This window comes from Schistocerca cancellata, chromosome 1, assembly GCF_023864275.1.
Source record: "Schistocerca cancellata isolate TAMUIC-IGC-003103 chromosome 1, iqSchCanc2.1, whole genome shotgun sequence".
Lineage (NCBI taxonomy): Eukaryota > Metazoa > Arthropoda > Insecta > Orthoptera > Acrididae > Schistocerca > Schistocerca cancellata.
The window spans coordinates 509,474,653-509,496,494 of NC_064626.1; the positions used below are offsets into that span (position 1 = coordinate 509,474,653).

Here is a 21,842-nt window from a genome sequence, read left to right on the forward strand (position 1 = left end):
AGAAGAAAAGTCAAAGAGGAGACTTCTATTTTTTCTGCAGGACGCTACTCTGTGAAACATTTAATTAGGCTGTAATATAAAACAGCTAAATGAAAAAGTATAATAATTACAAGAATTAGCTTTAGTTCTAATTCAGGACCTACAGACTAATTTATATGCAAACAATGCTTGTATTTGAGGTACTGAAGGATTTTGACTACAAATAATTAAGGAGTAACGTTTGCTTCAACGGATTTCATTTTTTTAATGGAACGTTATTTTTACTCACATTGGTGCTTTTCTACCTTCAGCTGATGTATTAAGGTTGCACTGAAGACTGTACGGTCTTACATATTACATAACTGTGAAACACACTACTTTCAAAATTTGCACAATAATCATGGCAATTAGACTAATATGGTTATTACTCCGTTATTCTCACTACACTACAACAATCCCTTGAGCTTACTCGTAGGTTACTCATTTTTGCTTAGGTTGAAAGATGATATCAAATACAAATTGCCAAGAGCAAGAATAATATTTTTGAAAGAGAAGAATGTTTGTAAACATGCACCGAAAATTTATGTGTGATGAAGTTTTTCTGGAAGTAGGCATACTTGTCTGGAACGTAGCGTTGCATGGAAATAACATGTGGAAGATAAACTATTCAAACAAGAATAAAAATAAGCTTTTGAAATGTTATGTTACAGGAGAATGCTGAAGAATTGATTACTTGTTCGAATAACTAAGGAAAGGTTGGTTTTGCTATGGTCTTCACTCCGAAAACTGTTTTAATGCAGCTCTCCAAGCTAATGTGTTATTTCCAAACCTCTTCGTCTCTGAGTACCTACTGCAACTTACATCCTTCTGAATCTACTTATTGATCAAAAAAAAGTGGTTCAAATGGCTCTGAGCACTATGGGACTTAACTTCTAAGGTCATCAGTCCCCTAGAACTTAGAACTACTTAAACCTAACTAACTTAGGGACATCGCACAGATCCATGCCCGAGGCAGGATTCGAACCTGCTGCCGTAGCGGTCGCGTGGTTCCAGACTGTAGCGCCTAGAACCGCTCGGCGACCCCGGCCGGCCTACTTATTGTATTCATCTCTTTGTCTCCCTCTGCAATTTTTATCCCCACGCTTCCCTTCAGTACTAAACTGGTGATCCACTGATGTCTCAGAATGTGTCCTATCAACCGATACCTTGAAACTCCCTGGCAGTTTAAAACTATGTACCGGACCGAGACTCGAACTCGGGACCTTTACCGTTCATGGGCAAGCGCTCTACCATCTGAGCTACCCAAGCACGACTCACGACCCTTTCTCACAGCCTTAATTCCGCCAGTACCTCGTCTCCTACCTGTGAGAACGGGTCGTCAGTCGCGCTTGGGTAGCTCAGATGGTGCGGGCACGGTAACTCAGCGTGTTCGATCGGAGGGTTAGCTACCGTCTGTGATAAAAAAATTAAAAAAACCTGAGTGAATGGGTCAACGAGGAACCTGAAGGGCTGTCATTGGGCATCCGCCCCGAACAAATAGAACGAATCATAACGATAAGAAAACTAGATCAATCAAAAAAATGATAGAGCACCTGCTCGTGAAAGCGAAAGGTCCCGAGCTCGAGTCTCGGTCAGTTACACAGTTTTAATCTGCCAGGAAGTTTCATAACAGCGCACAATCCGCTGTAGAGTGAAAATTTCATTCTGGAACCGATACCTTATTCTAGCCAGGTTGTACCATAAATTTCTTCTCTCCCCAATTCTATCCAGCATCTATTCATTGGTTACGTGTTCTGTCCATGTAATCTTCAGCATTCTTCTGTAGCACCACATTTCAGAAACTTCTTTTCTCTTCTTGTGTAAGCTGTTTATCCTCCATGTTTCACTTCCATACATAGCCACTCCAGACAAATACCTTCAGAGAAGACTTCCTAACACCTTAGTCTATATTCGATGTTAACAAATTTCTCGTCCTCATAAACGCTTTTTTTGCCATTGCAAATCTACATTTTATATCCTTCCTACTTCGGTGATCATCAGTTTCTTTGCTGCCCAAATGGCGAAATTCATTTACTATTTTAAGTGTCTTGTTTCCCAATCTAATTTCTTCATTATCACCTGATGCAGTTCGACTACGTGCCATTATCCTTGTTTTGTTTTTGTTGATGTTCATTTCATATCCTCCTTTCAAGACACTGATCATTTCGTTCAACTGCTCCTCTAAGTCTTTTGGTGTCTCTGACAGAATCACAATAAACAAGGAGAGGCACACACAGCACTCAGCTGCAATCCCATTAACTTTTGTTACGTCTGCATATCTAGATTTCGGCTATAAATGGCCATATTCAGTGCTAAAATACAAGGGAATTACGGACTCAGAATTAATTTATTTTACATAGAATAGTAAGTAAAACAACATTTATCCAATAGCATCTATCCATTCTGGACGCTAAACCATTTGAGTTACAATCCAACAAATTCGCGGCAGTACATGTAACCACACGATCTAACGGGTGTATAGGCAGAAGCAAACCGAGACGGTTGTTTACAGCAAGTACAGCAGTATTTACGTCATATAGTGCAACTAACGCCTTCTATGTTACAAATTAACTAACACAGTTTCATTTCAATACAGTAGTTTAAAATCCTGTTTTTTTCTATTTCGTATCTAAAATCAAGAGCATATTCTCACATTAGTTTGAAATTCAAGAAATGCCATCTTAACACGTGCAAACTCATAACTTTGTTGCGAAGCGATCCACCAAAATCTAAGCAAAGGATCATTAATAGGTTCATACAGCTGTCTTATACATCACTTTAAAAATAAAAATTTAAAAAATTAAGTAACTGAAAAGATTTTGTTGAATATCGTCTTGATAAAATACAGATACATACCAGCTTGAAATTCGTCAGAAGCTAAAACCAGGCATACTCACTCATATCACAATGGTTACATGATTCACTAAATATTTAATATAAAAGAAATATAAAACTCTTTACAAACAATTTTTATGAAGGTCTGTCAATATCATTGTAACATAATGAAGATCAACATGATAAGGCTGATTTAACCAGGTGCATTTAGTAAAACATGCAAACGCCCATTATTGACGTAAAATTTCATACACAACTGCATTACAATGTATGCGGAAAGACGATAAAACAAACTATCATTATACCTAGCGTTTAAGGCTAAGAATTGAGTAGGGACTCACTTGTTTAGTGGTCAAATACATATAGCATTGCTTTGTACCAACAAATTGAAAGACAAAAATATTCATTAATAATAATGAGCTATGTTCACATACTACCATGCCAAGTGTTGTCTTTATACAGGCAGGGTAAAATTCCAATGCTAGACTCCTCATCGTTTAACTTTTCTTGCCCTGAAGCAGGAGATCGTCGAAACCAACTTTGATTCCATAATCATTCCGTTACAATGACATCGGCAAACTTAAAAGTTTTTATATCTTCTCTCAGAAGTTTAATTACTACTCCAAATTTTTCTTTGGTTTTCTTTAGTGCTTACTCATTGTAAAGATTGAATAAGATTGGTGACAGGCTACAAAATTAACTTCTTTCTCAACTATTACTTCTCTTGCATATCCCTCGACTCTTATAACTACCGTCTGGTTGCTGAACAAGCTGCAAATAGCTTTTCGCTGCTTGTATTTTACCCCTCCTAACTTCAGAATTTCAAAGAGAATATTCCAATAAACATATTTAAAAGCTTTCTCTAAGGCTACAAAAGCTATAAAAGTAGATTTACCTTTCCTTAACATTAAGGAAAAGTACTGAATCAGTTCGATGAGAAACAAATTCATACATTCGTCTATAGCGATCTATTCAAGCGCGGTGTAGCCGTGCTGTCTTGGGCGTCTTGTCACGGTCCGCACGGCTCCCCCATCGGAGGTTCGAGCCCTCCCTCTGGCATGGGTGTGTATGTGCGTTGTTCTTAGCGTAAGTTAGTTTAAGTTAGATTAAGTAGTGTGTAAGCTTAGGGACTGATGACCTCAGCAGTTGGGTCCCATAAGACAATTTTCCAAACCAAAATTGGAAAAGCCTAAATCTCAAAAACCAATGCACGTTCTCTCGGACAAAGAGAACCGAGTTTCATACAATTACGTCTCTTCCACTGAACTATGTACACAACGTCAAAAAAGTTCATTCATATACTTCCATCAGTGAAAAAAGTGTTTTTGTATGATGAAAATCTTCTCGACGGGTAGATGCGGTAGGTAATGTTCTACGATGCTACTCAAACTTCCTTGCGATAAAATGAATGCTGTTCTGTAGCTGTGGTAATAATCCACTTGCCAATATTTAAATAAACAAGTGACAAATGCATGTTTATGAACTTCTAACGCTACACTTTTCAGCTGTGAGAAGACAGGAAAGAGTAAGCTAAAAGGTGGAACGATGACCCTTAAGAATAGTTAATTTGTATTGACTTCAAGTGTGGATAAGTAGGCACCAAAATTCCGCAACGTATCCAACGAAACTCCGCAACGCATTAATGGGAAAAGTAGTCAAACCACATTTGTATTAAACTGAATGCTGTTGCAGAGATGTGGTAAATATTCAGTTGCAACATTTAAGCAAACAAGAGACGTATTTATATTATTCCTTGTCTAACACACACTGAAAACAGTCACGTATATCAAGAATAAAAACGATTACCCTCACATCTTTCAAGGACTCTTAGCGGAAAATGTTTCATCTGACAGAGTTTTCTGGTGTCTTTTTACTTCGTCTATCTGTGGTAAGATACTGCAAGAGAACTTTTTTTACACACTCTAGAGCAGAATCAGCGACAGCGGTGGCTCGCTAATACAGGTTGCTACCACCTTCAAACTTTTATCATGAAGAGTGGGAAGTTCCCTTGTTTGATGATCCGAGCATAGAGCTTATCACATTGGAGTCAGAAACTTTAAATATTTGTTTCCGGCACAGACCATATAGACAGATACTGAATGAAGCTTCGATGCATCACTAGTGCTTGACGCATTCTTAGAAAAATGAACAGCAATGGCAGAATGAAGTTCCGATGTATTATTAACCCTTAATTTATTCTTAGAAAAATGGACAACAGTAATAACGGTATTGTAGGAAGATATTTAAGAACGTGTTAATAGTAACATCACTAAAATATCTCTAGTTCTAAACCAAACAAGAATACTGGATCTCTCGAGGACAAATGAAGTTGATTTGGGTGCCGGAAAAATTACCTGCTAGGAAAGGTGCTACTTGGTTCTTAATCATGCAAATACAAGTACCCGAAATTGGATAACTAAAAAACACGGTTAGGGATTTTTTTAGTATGTCTTGTATACAAAACAAGACACACTACCCTGCATTTCAAAAAGATTGATATGAAATGATGACATCATTGCCCAAGATAAATATGGGAACATGAATGAGGCGAAGAAATAGAGTAAGGTAGGAGAGTAAGAAGGGAAAGCTATACCAGTGTCTGCAGGACGATTCCTGTAAATAACTTTAGTGTCCAAACCAAACTCGTTCTGAAGATGGTTTTACTTAGAACAAGAAACGCAGAGAATTAAAGTGTGGAAAAGAGACATGACGTAATATTCTGAGATCGGATATACCAAGATCATGTGATATATTGTACTTCCTATATACAGGTGTATATTGCGAAATAACCTGGCAGATTAAAACTGTGTCCCGAACAGATACTCGAACTCAGGATCTTTGCCAAATGTCTCGATTTCGAGTCTTGGTCTGACACACAGTTTTAATCTGCCAAGAAGTTTCAAATAAATTGAATGATGTAACCAGACTGACGATAAATAACAGCTGGTATATGGCAAGAGGAAAGGAGGAACGAAATGAAACTTTTGAAAAAGTACAAGTGAAATACTAGGAGAATATATTTTACAGCAAATGAACTAATAAAACATGGGGACAATGACTGGGAGGAACAGCGTATAATGACGCAGAAGAGGTAGTAAGTATAGAATAAGACAGCAAATGAGAAAACCGGAACAGCAGGAGAAACTGACAACAAAAGAAGCTGAGAAAATATGAAAATGTGCATTCACGTACACTTGACGTAGAGAAAAAAATAGGCAAAGACAGAAGTGTGGAGGTTGGAATAAGTTTGGAAAATCAACAATACAGACTGTGGAAAGCATGCGCTCACATATAATTACGTAAATATTGCTCTACTTTGAGCAAAAACAAATACTTCATCTATAACAACCTGACATGTTTCAGGGAAGTTTTACCATCGTGAGTTGGTTCATTATTTTCTTAGTATTGTATATTGCAGTTGATGTAGATATCATCTACAGTACAGCTGATATATTGCTCCAGTCTCTTTTCCGTTTTTACACCCCCTTATCTAAAATGTACTTTCTACAGAAACGTAGCAGAATAGATAGGTGAATACACAATGAATAGAGACTTGTGCATGTTAGAAAGTACAATTTACGTAGAGGCTTGAAAAAGCGGAAGCAGCAAAAAGTGGACAACTGGAGCAAAATATCTGGTGCACTTAAATAACAGACAACCACAGAAACGTCAGTATGGGAAATGATGACATCATTGCCCAAGATAAATATGGGAACATGAATGAGGCGAAGAAACAGAGTAAGGTAGGAGAGTAAGAAGGGAAAGATATACCAGTTTCGGCAGGACGATTCCTGTAAATGGGAAATGAACCGATTACGAGGGTGGAACTTCATCGAAACATGTTTGTGTGTTAAAGAAGAATAGTTCGTGTTTGCTCAAGGCAGAAACATAATTCAGTAACTAAACACCGAAGTGGCAAAATTCATGGGATACCTTCTACTACCGAGTCGTACATCTTTTTACCCGGTGTAGTGCAGCAAATCGATGTGGCATGGACTGCGGACATATTGAATATTGCTGCCTCTATAGCTCTCCATAATTGCGTCAGTGTTGTCGGTGCAAGATTTTGTGCACGAATTGACTTCTCTCGAAGCTCGTCTGCTGCAATAGCCCATTAACGCCAGATTTCACGGCACTCTTCTAGTGGATACGTTCGTCGTATGCTCCACATTAATTTCTGAGGTTATTATGTGCACTGTTGCTTGTCTGTTAGCACTGACAACTCTACGCAAACGCTGCTGCTCTCTGTCGTCAACCGAAGGCCGCACTGAGTTGTTCATAGTGAGAGATAATGCTTGAAGTGTGGTATTCTCGGCACACTCTTAACACTTTGGATCTCAGGGTATTGACTTCTCTGTCGATTTCCGAAATGGAATGTAACATGCGTCTAGGTCCATTTACCATTCCACGTTCAAAGTCTGTTCATTCCCACGGTACAAATGGTTCAAATGGCTCTGAGCACTATGGGACTCAACATCTGAGGTCATCAGTCCCCTAGAACTTAGAACTACTTAAACCTAACTAACCTAAGGACATCACACACATCCATGCCCGAGGCAGGATTCGAACCAGCGACCGTAGCGGTCGCGCGGTTCCAGACTGTAGCGCCTAGAACCGCTCGGCCACAACGGCCGGCCCCACAGTACTTCATAATCATGTAGGAAACCTGCACTGCTCTTTTATACCTCTCGTACGGGTTAATACCGCAAACTGTATATGTGCCTATGACTATGCTATGACTTTTGACACGTAAGCGTGTATCTGAAAGCAAACATATCAACCACAAGACGAACAAGAGCGCTTATATAACTCGGAAAAGATGCATTTGCACTCAGTAATTGTTAATTTGCTGGACTGTAGCTTTTGGTTTCTAGAAGTTTTTCCTGTGGCTTCGACTCCACATACTGATGGGACTCATCACTCCTCTGTGAATCACAGAGTTTGACCTAGGCCGTGGGGAAGAAGTAGCTAGCGTAAATGATCACTTATCGGTCAGAGATGTGAGAAGGCTAACAGTGACTGTGAGACCGTGTTAAAAGCTTTAATAGGGCAACTTTTGTGAGGCTGTGTTAAAATGTTCAATCGCGCAATATATAAACTTCGTAGGTCATCGTCGGATGGGAGTCCGGTGTCATAACGGTAATTTCATACGTTAATCGTGGCAATGGTGGATCTTAAATGTTTTCGCTGATGGTCAGAAGCCGCCATTTCCCCTCGCAGGGAGTGTAAGTACCTGGCACTTGGCTACTGAGAGCAGGGCGGCGCTAGAGCCGGCGCCTCGTATCTGGGATACAAATCAGTTGTCACGCGGTATCTGCGGCGTACTGTCCGTCCAGACCTGGCGCCGTGATTACAGGCCGCTGGGCGGGCCTTGGCCCAGACCGCGGCACAGTATCTGCGCTCGGGGGCGATAACGGGCCGCAATAAAGGCCGGCGGCTGCGGGCCTCGACCACCCAGTCTTCACCACGGCGCCCACCATCCACCACCGACCGTCCCTCAGCATGCCCGTCAGGGAGAGGATCCACTGGCAGCAGGTGCTCGCCGCCACCATTGGTAAGTCTCTCACCGCTCCTGTTCTCTACAAGCCATCGGTCACCCCACTGGTTTGAATCTGTCCTCCATCCCTTCCCAAATTGTAATATTTTCAAGTCTACGAAACTACCATCCCCAATATCCTCTACAATATCCTCCAACCCATCAGGCTTGCGACTGGTTTGACTCTCTCCTCCATCTAATCGAAGCTGTCCTAATCTTTTCATCTCTACGCGACTCCCATTCCCAACATCCTCTACAATTTCTTTATCATGTCCTAATTTTTCTTCTGTACCTTTTTATTTTCCTCTCCAATGCTCCTTCGAGCAATGAGTTAGCTACTCCTAGATGTACTACATCTTCCGCTTTGTCTGTCCTTCTCATGACGATCGTCCATACATTTGTTTACTCACAATAGGTAATTTTGAAAGATGCCCAGTCGTGTTTTTATCAATTGATTGACTGGATTTAACTTTAGTTTTGAACAATGTATTTGATCTGACGAACAACCATCACTGAGGAACATATTTACACAACAGAAATCCGCTTCAGTTTCCAGTAATTTCTCAATTTATTGCACGATCGGATTCGAAGCGTAAAGCCTCATCTTCAGGTGTCACCAAGCAATTATGGGAAAATGAATGTGTGGCGGTCGGGCTAGTCAGTCATGAGGCTTCACACCCACTTCACACAAACGCGTGGCAGCGTAGGAACAGCAGCCACAGCGCCCGCCTGGACAGCATGACACGGAAGTGCGTGTGCTCACCAGACGGGCTCTTTGATTGCTTGTCCTACGCTGCCATCACGCTGGTGTGACGTATTGTGAAACCCCATCACTGACTGTCCCGACCGACACACATTCATGTTCCGATAATAAAATTTTGTGGCACCTGAAGATGAAGCTTTATGCTTCGAAACCGATCGTGCAATAAATTGAGAAATTACTGGAAACTGAAGCGGATTTTTATTCTCTTTACTGAATTTCGGACTTTAGCAGTAGTATGATGTGGGGTTATATATCCAGTGCACTCTGTTGAGCTATTGTGCTTCCTATCAAGAACAGGCAGTGCCTCTCTCTTCGTAAATTCCACTGAGTAAAATATCATTTAATGTCAACTAGAAAACGTAATTATATCTAAACCTATGATATATTTGAAAATGCACGAGAAAATCTGACTACATGACGTCAGTGCGACAAATCAGAGAATTAATTTCAGTGATGATTTAAAGACAAATTTCTCATTAATCAAATGGCCCAAATGGCTCTGAGCACTATGGGACTTAACATCTGAGGTCATCAGTCCCCTAGAACATAGAACTACTTAAACCTAACTAAACTACGGACACCACACACTTCCATGCCAGAGGCTGGATTCGAACCTGTGACCGTAGTGATCACTCGGTTCCAGACTGAAGTGCCTAGAAGCGCTCGGCCACAGCGGCCGGCTGTTATTAATCACTGGAGATGGAAAGGAGCGGTGGGATGAAATGCATCTAAACGAAAAGACTAGCGAATCATACATATCCCATGATATGGATTTTTATTAAATGGAGGTATTATCTCCTTAATGTTTAGGAATCATTTAACAAGCAAGATTCACCTTAACATTACGGTTTATGAAGGCACTTGTCCTGCTAATCAATTCCATAGACAGTATTCTGTCATCAAAGCATCGTTCCGTCGCAGTGATCGGACATGGTTCCTCTTGTGAACACATTAAAAAAAGTCAAGCGCTCTCTACAGCAATGGGGAAAACATTAGAGGATAAGTTCGTTAATAATTCCTAAGAATCCGTGCGGTTTTGGCGAAAAGTGGCTTTTCATTCTGCTCAAGAGAATCTCTAGAGCCAAAGACCTAATCGTAACGGGCGATGCTAATGTAAAACGAAATCACTCTTCTAAAACTAAGTTGAAAACCGATAAAAAATGTGCACGGAACTTCCTTGGTAACTGAATGTAATTAATGCAGAGATTACTTACATCGCGAAGCGAAAACGACTTACCGGATTTCCAGCCAATAGGTTTTACCCTAAATGCACTGGAAAGCAAGACATGTTACTCACAACAGCGTCAGACACCGACTCACCGTTAACAACCACTTTCTAAAACACTCCGGCCACTGTGCTCTGGCGCAACCTCCCAGAGTGGACGTGGTCGCAACCCAATCGTCACAAGAAACGACGACGTGTTGCCAAATGCTTTGGCAAATCGGGTGGAAGGTAAAAATATCACAGCCCGTTATTCAGCCTTCCACCAGCTTACCGGACAAAATTTCGAACAAGAGTTCACGCCTTGGTCTGAGTGATCAGTCGTAAAACGTACTTTTGGAAAGAGCGGACGTTAGTACACTTCTGCAACGAAAACCAAGGAAGCTATACTGATTCTGCAATCGCACATGCACCTAATTTAGCCACTCATTCGGCCGTCACAGAACCAAGCATGATTAGGTTATGAGTAAAGAGTAACATACAATGTTGGTACGAGGTATCAGGAAATAAAATCAGTAAATTTGCTTCCTCTCGAAATAGTTCTCCCAGGCATGGTTACATGGCAAGTAAGTAGCAGAAAACCAATCTCAACGACTAGGTGAACCGAAGACAATAATTAAAGATATTGCTTTCAGGAAAACTGCCTGAAAGGAGACCTTTATATTTCAGTGGACAGTTAATATGAACATTTAGTTCCCTATGAAGGAGAAGGTGTATGGTAAATTTCATTTTCTGAACGTGCTGGCCTTCAAGGAACAAAATGACTGGTTGCCCTACATGACGCCACATGACATTCTGAAAGCCGACACACATGGACCGCTACCTACACTCAGGATTCAAATCACTATCGGCGGCAAGAGTTATACGTAAAAAAAAAAAAAAACTATAGAACGAGCAATAAGGCTCATAAGGAACTGCTCGATGTAGAATAGTACGCCAAAAACGGATTCTCGTCTGCTGAAGAAAAGGGCGTTAAGACCGCTACGTAGATATGATAGTGATGTACAGACGGCTGTGAAATCCAAAGTTTTCTTGCCATTCAACAAAGACGTCTCTGACTGCATAGTGAAGAACTTGAAGAAACGGAATATTGGCGAAGTTTACAAACTCCTGCTGAAAGGAACACCTTAGATCGCTCAGAGATACTCACCTTGAAAAAACAGAAGTTTACAAGCTACTGTGTATTTCCGGAAAAGTGTACATTGGTGCTACAGGAGTAATGGCTGAAAAATGAATTAAAGAAGAGGAATGTTCACTTCTGCCTTCTCGGTTGCAAGTCAAGTGTCTTAGCCACTGCGCTACCTTCCTCGTTAATTTGCATCTTTTACAAACGGAGGTTTAAATTAACAATGACTATTTGTTGAATATTTTCTCGAGAACAAGAGCGCAGCTGTTTCCGTAAGTACTCAAAGCTGTAGACACTATAAGACTAAAAGCCGTTCTGTCAGTTCTCTTTATTTTCGAAAAGATTTTTAGGGTTTGCACTTCATTTTCTTGTTCCTTTTGTAGGACACCCGACTGCGAAACCCCCCGACCGTAAAATAGTCGAAAAGCAATGTACTCTACTTTCAAACAATAACTGCTTTGTGCCGCCCCCTTAGCTAAGTGGACATCGCGGCTGGCTGCCTTGCACAGGGCCTGGGTTAGATTTCCGGCGAGGTCGGGGATTTTCTGCGCCCGCGTACTGGGTGTTGTGCTGTCCTCATCACCATGTCTTCTCAAGAACTATCGAAAACAGTTGTAGGAGGTATACAGTTCCTTTTAGAGAACGTACTTGCTTCGATATCTCTGTTGATACCAGAGCTTAAGACATTAACAAAACAAAAAATACGTGCCCCTGGACGCTCTCACATTTCTCCAAAAACCGCATTTCGATATGTCTAGCCGTACACGAAATACAAGGGATGACACGTCAAACGTGACTCCCATATATGTCAAACAAATGTTGCTTAGCTACAAGGAGGACATTATCCAGCATGACTGCTTGCTTTTAATTTTGCTCATTACGAAGCAATGAACAGCAGTACAGTTTTTTAAGTAGCACCCTACGTTTTCTAGTCGGTAAGCACTCTCTCTCTTCAAGATCTGTTCACAAACTTATCACTGTGTACTATTCACAAAAAAATTTATTTTTAAAACACAAAATTGACTCTGATTCTCCTGTACTAATACACCGTGCAGGATGCCGGGTAGAGTTGAATGAATGACCGATGTGCATTTTCCTTTTCTCTCATTTTTTATGGGAACGGCCTTGCCACAGCAGATACGCCGGCTCCCGTCAGATCACCGAAGTTAAGCACTGTCGGGAGTGGCCTGCACCTGGATGGGTGACCATCCGAGCGGATATGCACTGTTTCCATTTCTCTGGGTGCACATAGCCTCGTGATGCCAATTGAGGAGCTACTCGACCGAATAGTAGCGGCTCCAGTCAAGGAAAACCGTCATAACGACCGGGAGAACGGTGTGTTGACCACACGCCCCTCCTAATCGAATCCTCATCTGAGGATGACACTGGGGTCGGATGATCCCGATGGGCCACTTGCGGCCTGAAGATGGAGTGCATCTCCATTTTTGCACTGCCAGGCCCAGCAAGTGGATAAGTTATGTTAGTTTGGGGAAATCAAAACCAATTTTGTCTTACGTTTCTAATAATGTAATATTTAAGTGCAGAAAAGGCAAAAATACCATACTTCATAATTATCTGGGGGCGGCCGTGGTGAGACCTCACGTAGGCCAGGCGTTGGCTCTGCCCACAAAAGCATGAAGCAGGACACAGCCGCACTTCTACGAAAACTGCTCACGGACGAACAGGTGTGGAGGAGAGAAAGACAATTGCCGAATAAAATATTAGCTGTTATTTTAAAAATTTGTACTGGGTACCTTCGGGAAAAAAAGTTACAAGAAAGGCAATCATTCTGATTAATTTCCCTCTAGTAACTAAAGAAAGTTTGTTTGATACTTTTTTTTTTTTTTTTTTTTCTTCTGGGAATAACACTGGAACGGTGAAGGTAAATGGTACATCCTGTATATTGGCTGACCGTAGGATACAAAGAGTACATCCTGCCAGTTCTACAAAAGCTATCAATGCTTTCTAGCTATCCCTGTTTTGTACAACATTACTAACGCTTATTCTCCTGGTCGACAATTACTAAACGGTGAACTCGTTTGTCGTTCATGGCCCCGCTCCACACTGCTGCCAACTGACCAGGAGTACCACGTCAGACACAAGAAGTACTCAGTCTTTTATTGTTTTTTGTACCGTCCTCTCTCTCGTGTTCGTGGACTGCACAGTATCACGCCTTGCCACGTGTCCACAGCTAACCTGAGCACACTATGTGTCGGCTGCGCCATGGGTTGGACTGCGCCCGTGCTGCCGGTACTGCAGAGGCTGTCGGAGCAGCCGGAGGGAGGTTTCTACGAGGGAGACCCCCTCTCCACGGAGGAGGGCGCCTGGATAGGGGCGCTGCTGCCGCTGGGCGCGCTCGTCGGCTCGGTGCCCGCCGGCTTCCTCACGCACCGCTACGGCCGCAAGCTGCCGCTGGTCGCTTTCGGGGCGCTGCTCTTCATCAGCTGGATCCTCCTGCTCTTCCACGAATGGGTGAGTCTCCTAGCTGCCGACACCGCACAACAACGCCTCCATCGCGAATCCACAGCTACCCTGAACAAGCTACCATCATTCTTGGTCAGTACTCACTGTTGGCCCAATGATTTCTTCCGCCCCATACCGTGACTTGATTTGGGCCGAGACATAATCACCATCAGCCATTCTACATCTGCATCCACAGCTATCCTCCGCAAGCCAGATTACGGTGTATAGAGCAGAGTACTAACAGTTACACTGAGTCTCGTGGTTGAACAGGACAAGCTGAGTTCCACGTGATCGTTGTTCACGGAACACGGAGATTTCGGTATCCAGAAAGATCAGATACGCGAGCAATAACCATGTACAAAATCCTACAAAAAACCAAAGTCAGAGATAAAGAGCTATACTTGCTCGGATGTTGACTGCTACGCTTCACTCACTATTCCAAATAGTAGCAGAATTTTCTAAGGTATTAACATTGCGAGATTTATCGAGCCGGATGGGTTGCAGTATGGTGCCTGACTGGCAAACCAGGATCCTAGACGAACATCGTTGTTACCATCACGTAAGACAGTATGTCCCCAACACCCTCATTGCGGGCCGGCCGCAGTGGCCGTGCGGTGAAAGGCGCTGCAGTCTGGAACCGCAAGACCGCTACGGTCGCAGGTTCGAATCCTGCCTCGGGCATGGATGTTTGTGATGTCCTTAGGTTAGTTAGGTTTAACTAGTTCTAAGTTCTAGGGGACTAATGACCTCAGCAGTTGAGTCCCATAGTGCTCAGAGCCATTTCACCCTCATTGCGGAAACGTCTCTGAGAATGTTCAAACAAAGACCCTGATGCATGTTCACGTTAACCTGAGTGACGAGCCCAAGTCATGATAGGAAGAGGAGCGCAAAACTTCAGAGAAGCACCAGTGCCAGATCTATACATAGCTGATTAAACGCTTCGCGGTGGCGTCGGTGAACCCGGAACCTTGCACCATTTGAAAAGAGGCACAATCGGCGAGTGGTGGGAAAACATGCGCCAAATCAGGTATTATCCAGTTCCCGTGTTGTTGGACCCACTGAAGACGTGCAGCTTGTATGTGCCGCTTGCAGCAATAGCCTTCGCAAAGAGGAAGACTTCTTGTAGCTTACACCCAATGCGAGTGATGACGCGGCAAGCATTGTCTATGGACACAGAGTGCGGTGCCTCAGTACGCACCATGTCCGTGATGTCATCACGACATACTCCAGCCAATCAGATGGCATCCTTTGGGCATAGAAGGGGAGGCTAACAAGTGTCACAACAAACAGACATGGGCCTGTTGACAATTATGGGGGTACTCATCGAAAGCTTGACATTTTATCGAATTTGACACGACAAGCTTAGTGAGAAATCACCAACTGTGACATAGTCGCGTGTAGAAACAGTGATCCAGTACTGTCAAATGTTTTCTATTCCAGTCTTTCATCACAATATCAATTCTTTAGACGATGACCGGTTTCAGTCCGTAATGAAACTCCTCAGATATTTTTTACACCATGTCCTAAACTGATTAGGCCATAATGGCATCGTCAAAACATATAAATATAATCAGTACGGCATCGTTACATAGATCTAAAATAAGGAAGTAGAATAGGCCGCATCATCCACACAGTCATTATTGCAACTGGTTACTCAATAATAATGACTGTGTGAACGATGTGGCGTATTCTACACCTTATTTGGATCTATGTGACGATGCCGCGCTGATTATATTTATATGTTTTGACGACGCCATTATGGCCTTATCACTTTAGGACATGGTGTAAAAAAGATTTGAGGATGGTCATTACGGACTTAAACCGGCCATCGTCTAAAGAATTGATATTGTGATCAAAGACTGGAATAAAAATCATTAGTGAGAAATTTTTATACAAGATCCCCATCAGGAAAGTATTCGCAGTCATAGGTAGTTCCTTTCCCTCATTATGCTACGCCTCCATGTCTACCCAATTACCGCACTGATTCCTAAAATCGAACGACATATGCAGACCACTTGATTGTTATGACTTAGATCACCAGTGGATGGTCACACTGCCTGGTCCAGTTCTGCACTACCTTCACCGCTCCAAGGTTATCAGTGTGCTATTTTTATGGGTAACAAATACTTTGAGCATAATATCGGTACGAGTTGGCTTGCGACACACTCTGTGCTCTGGTGTTCCATCTGCTTTCATTTCTACCAAATCGTTCAGGAAGGTAATGTGTCACTTTTCTCCACCTCCATTGTCAACTATCATTTTCTAAATGTTTTTGGGTCATGTCCTGTGGAAGGAGAGAAATGTTCCCGGCAACTGACAGCCGCGTTCTTGTTGCAGGTGAGCCTCCTGATGGTGGGTCGCTTCATTAGCGGCCTGGCGTCCGCTGGAGTGACGGCCATCGCGCCGCTGTACGCCGAGGAGGTGGCGGCTCCGGGCATCCGCGGGGCCCTGGGCACGCTGCTGGACCTCATGCTGGCCGCCGGCCTGCTCGTGGTGTACGGGCTGGGCATCGTGGTGCCGGTGCGCTGGCTCACCGCCAGCATGGCCGTGCTGCCGCTCTGCTTCTGCGTCACCTTCCTCATGATGCCCGAGTCGCCCGAGTACCTGCGCGGCCGCGGGCAGTTGAAGCGCGCCAGGCTGGCCGAGCTGTGGCTCCAGCTGGAGCTGGCGCCCACCGAGCTGGTGTTGCTCAAGCAGAAGGAGAAGGAGAAGGAGAAGCTGGCCCAGCCACTGTGCGCTGACCAGCTGCCGGGCGAGAAAGACGTGGAGGGCGCCGTTCGCACCGAGACGCCCACTCTCAGGGCGTGCATCATAGTCTTCACGCTGATGGCCTTCCAGCAGCTCAGTGGCGTCGACGCCATCCTGTTCTACACCATCGACATATTCCAGGTTGGTACAACTGCAACAAAAAGAGCAAGAACAGTAATGAACAAGCCAAATCAAAGCAAAAAAATTCTTCGAGACACACATGCCATAAAGTTCAAATTACCACTTTGAATAAAATAAAATTACATAATTGGTTAAACTTACGTGGTACAGACCGATATCTCCGTGACATGGTACTTAAGCACGCAGCCAGAGAAACGAAAAAATGGCGCAAACCACTGACAAAATTAATATCTTCTAGTGGCATGCTACGATACTGTGGTGTAGGAATTAACTCCTACCGACTGTAGACATGTGCCTGAAAAGAAACCAATCGTATATTACTCAACTTAATTTTGTCGAGTTGGAACTAAAACTTTATAAATAATTCTCTTCGTAATTCTATTTGGTTTCCATACATTCAAGGCCAAACAATTATGAAAACTCCTCTGAAGGCCAAACCACTGACGAAAATTGTTCTGGAAAGTAAGGAAATCTGTTAAACGTGAAGTAGTGCTGTCCACCAAAATATTTCCAGGTTTAAATGCTCAGGCGCTAATAGGTGTCCTAGTCTTCAGTAAATGCACTACTGGCCATTAAAATTGCTAAACCAAGAAGAAATGCAGATGATAAACAGATATTCATTGGACAAATATGTTATAGTAGAACTGACATGAGATTACATTTTCATTCATTTTGGGTGCGTACATCCTGAGAAATCAGTACCCAGAACAACCACCTCTGGCCGTAGTAACAGCCTTGATACGCCTGGACATTTAGTCAAGCAGAGCTTGGATGGTGTCTACAGCTGCCCATGCATCTTCAACACGATACCACAGTTCACCAAGAGTAGTGACTGGCGTATTGTGATGAGCCAGTTGCTCGGTCACCATTGACCAGACGTTTTCAACTGGTAAGAGATCTGGAGAATGTGCTGGCCAGGGCAGCAGTCGAACATTTTCTGTATCCAGAAAGGCCCGTTCAGGACCTTCAACATGCGGTCGTGCGTTATACTGCTGAAATGTAGGGTTTCGCAGGGATCGAATGAAGGATAGAGCCACGGGTCGTAACACATCTGAAATGTAACGTCCACTGTTCAAAGTTCCGTCAATGCGAGCAAGAGGTGACCGAGACGTGTAACCAATGGCACCCCCATACCATCACGCCAGATGATAGGCTAGTATGGCTATGACGAGTACGCGCTTCCAATGTGCGTTCACCACGATGTCGCCATCATGATGCTGCAAAGAGAACCTGGATTCATCCGAAAAAATGACGTTTTGCCATTCGTGCACCCAGGTTCGTCGGTGAGTACACCATCGCAGGCGCTCCTGTCGGTGATGCAGCGTCAAGGGTAACCGCAGGCATGGTCTCGGAGCTGATAGTCGATCTAATGGAATTTCGTGTAGTTTATAATAATACTGAGAAAAACTGAAAGGGATTCGAGAATTATATAAAAGTTAGGGGTAAAGTCTCAGGGGGATTGCATTCTTTGCAATGTCAGGTGGCTGTCGATTACTAGGTATCCGAGATTTAAGCTATAACCTTTACTTCCAGTTTGTTATCTAGAGACGATAATAGGTGAAATGACTTGTATTATTAGCAATGCCTCGTGACTGACGATGCACTATCTATGAGGGCTACCTCATTTCTCGTAATTGGAAGTCCTAGGCTCATGGTTGTTCATGAACTGAACCATGTCCTGTATTGCATTCTAGGGCTTCAAACAGCGCTAACGACACACTCTCTTCTTCCACAGGAGGCCGGCACGTCGATCTCTCCACAGCTGTCCACAGTGATTACCGGCGCCATCCAGTTCGTAGCCACTGCGTTCTCGTCCGTGCTGGTGGAGAACGCGGGCCGGCGCCCGCTGCTGATCGCCTCTGGGCTGCTCATGACGTTCTCACACGCGGCGTTCGCCCTCCACCAGGGTTCGCCGTGGCTGCACGCCGAGGCCGGCTGGATCCCGCTGGTCGCCATCAACCTCTTCCTGATCGGATTCGCCATCGGCCTGGGCCCGCTGGCGTGGCTGCTGATCGCCGAGCTGCTGCCGCCGGCGGACAAGCGCTGGGCCGTCGGCGTCGCCACCTCCGTCAACTGGCTCACCTGCGCCGTCATGACCGGCTTCTTCGAGGAGTTCGTCAACCACTTCAGCACCACCGTGGCGTACTCGGTGCTCGCCTTCGTCTGTCTGGCGTACACAATCTTTGTGGTGCTGCTCGTTCCAGAGACCAGCGGCCTCACTGGCGATGAGATACAGAATATGATGCTGGAGAAGGGGCCCATGGTCGTGTGCGCTACTGCCGACGACGAGACCCGAGCTGACGACGTCGCCGACGGCGACGCCGTCATTTAACGGTGCGCGTCCGTCGTCCCGACGAGTGACCGCTATGGGCGGCTGGAACCTGATTGAAGAATCAACTAGAGCTCCATGCGGGACGACACAAACCAGATCCCTGCTGTCTGTCCGTGACTGGCAGGACACTTGTCGCTACAAAGCGCACAATTTTATGCCGGAAATCAAGAGCTACTCGTTTAAATGTGGAATTTATTGATAGCTCGAGGCTAGGGTCGTCAGTTTCGCAGTAACCACTGTGAGCATTAAAATAACTGGTTTTGCTGGACAGAACGCGTGCATCTGTTCTTCCATTCTACACACGAAACCTTGGCTCTGAAATGGATATATGCATACTGTTAACATCTTATATGAAGTTTGAACTGTCTTCTACCAGTATTCGACAAATTTTCCACGAGACCTAAGACTCAATCTTTGTTTCAGTTCCACTGTTTCGAAGAAAATAATTCCACGTTAACCATTAAGCTAGCTTGAAACGAGATGCTTACAGCAGTTCAAGCGAACACCGAGTAATAGAATAAGCAATTGTTCTATATTTTACCAGCAATGGCATTAAACGTCGATAGGAATGTGTGGAAGAGCTTCTAACGAGGCAGAAACGAACTTTATCAGGTACCTTTGGTAATTGTACTCCTCAGAATATCTATCTTCAGGGGCCTAACGAATCGTGAGCTTCCTTTCTTTCTCCTCTTTTTCTTCTTCATTTTCTCAACCAGAGCTGTCGAACTTTTGATGAAGAAAACTGGTTGAGGATTTTTGACTGTAGGAAGAAAACGTTGTCGTGTTAAAACCTGCTATTGTGAAACATACACTATAGGTCTCTATATCAAAGGAAAGTATAATGGAAGACTTACCTGTAAACGAATGGAATCGTAATCTCATTTCCTGTAGTAAACTTGAGGATGAACAATGAACTCTATGAAGCCTGCACATCACACAATACAATTGTAGAGAGATATTGAACGGAATATTCGCAAGATGAAACCTCCAACAAACATAGGTAGAAGAAGCCATTGTGAACGAAGTTACAAAGTACAACAATCTTTACTAACTCAGTCAGTTTGTACATAACATTGTTTGATGTGCAGCAGATGAATGTTAATAAAAAGTATCAAAAACCATACTGAGAGAATGTTTTTCTTCGCTGATCTTTGAGGTAATGCTTCACTGAATCGCAACTTGAAGAGGATATCCATTCGCACTTCCTTAATTCGGAATATGTATTCTCATACCTACAGTTCATCATGTTCTTGCTCTTTCCTTATTCATCTGCACACTTTTTCCTAAATGTGAGTCCTGCTTAAATATGTCTGCCTCGGATAATGGTTCCAGCAAACTATTTCAAACTCATTTGTATTTAAAGGTAATGTTATGGTACGAGGATGTCCAGCCTTTATTAATTCACCACATACTTTAGAACTTGTTACATTATGGTTCCTTTTACTTGCAGCTAATATTTAAGGAAATTTCTTCTCCCTGATGAATACTCTTCTTTAAATTAATTCTTTTATTCTGATATGACTTAGGATTTCTTTATACTGACCATTCATCCTACTTTCATGGTTTTTAACATATTTTCACTTCTCTGTTCTTGAAGAATTTTGTGAAATGAATTTGAACGATATTTATGAACCTATTTCTTTGATTGTGATTTAGGGGAAAATTACCAGTATCGCACTCTCTTACTTTTCCCTTTTACTGCTTCTTTTCCTTTTAATATTAAAAATGACGTTTACTAATATCATATTCTCCAATATAAAAATAAACAAAGGAGAGCACAGTTTGAATTTAGAAGTGATTTATACGGATTTATTAATCCAAAAATTGCATCCTTCGTCTCTTAAGTACTCAATGATTTAAAAATCCAATCATTTATCGATAATAGAGACTTCTCATTACGTAATTATCTAAAGCAAAAAGAACAGAATCGCCGTAATTTAATTATTAGTGTCGTGCCTGTACAGAGAACTCAGTTTAGATGTAATGCGTCGTAACCTCATAAATCAATAATTTGTAAGTGAATGTGCCGAGAGATGTACAGCAATGACGCTAATGGCAACTGGTAATTTTCTGTCAACTGGAACTAAAAAATGAAATGAAATTTCATTTTTTCTTGTAGTCACAGAAGCAAGTTAGGACAGAAAAGGCACTAGGAGTCATTAGATTTGTGTCGCACACGTCCACGATAATGCATCTGTAATGAAACTTCTGTAATGTAAGTCTTAAATTAAACTCCACTTAACACAAATTGATTGAATTTTCTCATTATGAGAGTACTGAAGTGCGATCGCGTTAATTGTTAAAAACCATTCAAAAGACAAGACCGCACAAAATATTTTTTATTCAAGACAACCGGTTTCAGCAGTCTTTGCTGTCACCTTCAGCTCTTAAACTTCTTTTTGCAGTAAAACATGCTCGGGCGGTACTGGGGAAATCAGATTAGGAATGGTTCTGTACAAATAGTAGATCCGTATTGTAGAGTGAAAATCGTGCCTGTAAAAGAAAAATTTGTTAACGTTGAGTAAAAATAGTTGTCTTGAATAAAAAATCTTTTGTGCAATCTTGGATTTTGAATGGTTGTTAACAATTAACACAAACAGAGGCACTCTGTACAGATCATGTGGTAAATGGAACTACCTTGAAGGCAGTTCCCAAACA

General features: G+C 42.8%; 1 protein-coding gene across 1 annotated transcript; it reads left to right on the forward strand.

Annotated features, from left to right (window-relative positions):
* The first annotated feature begins 8,355 nt into the window (after nucleotides 1-8,355).
* Nucleotides 8,356-19,184, forward strand: LOC126186766 (facilitated trehalose transporter Tret1-like). Its single transcript, XM_049928243.1, has 4 exons — nucleotides 8,356-8,407; nucleotides 13,692-13,972; nucleotides 16,301-16,852; nucleotides 18,588-19,184. The coding sequence occupies exons 1-4, from the start codon at nucleotides 8,356-8,358 to the stop codon at nucleotides 19,182-19,184; spliced, it is 1,482 nt and encodes a 493-aa protein (XP_049784200.1).
* Nucleotides 19,185-21,842: the final 2,658 nt, after the last annotated feature.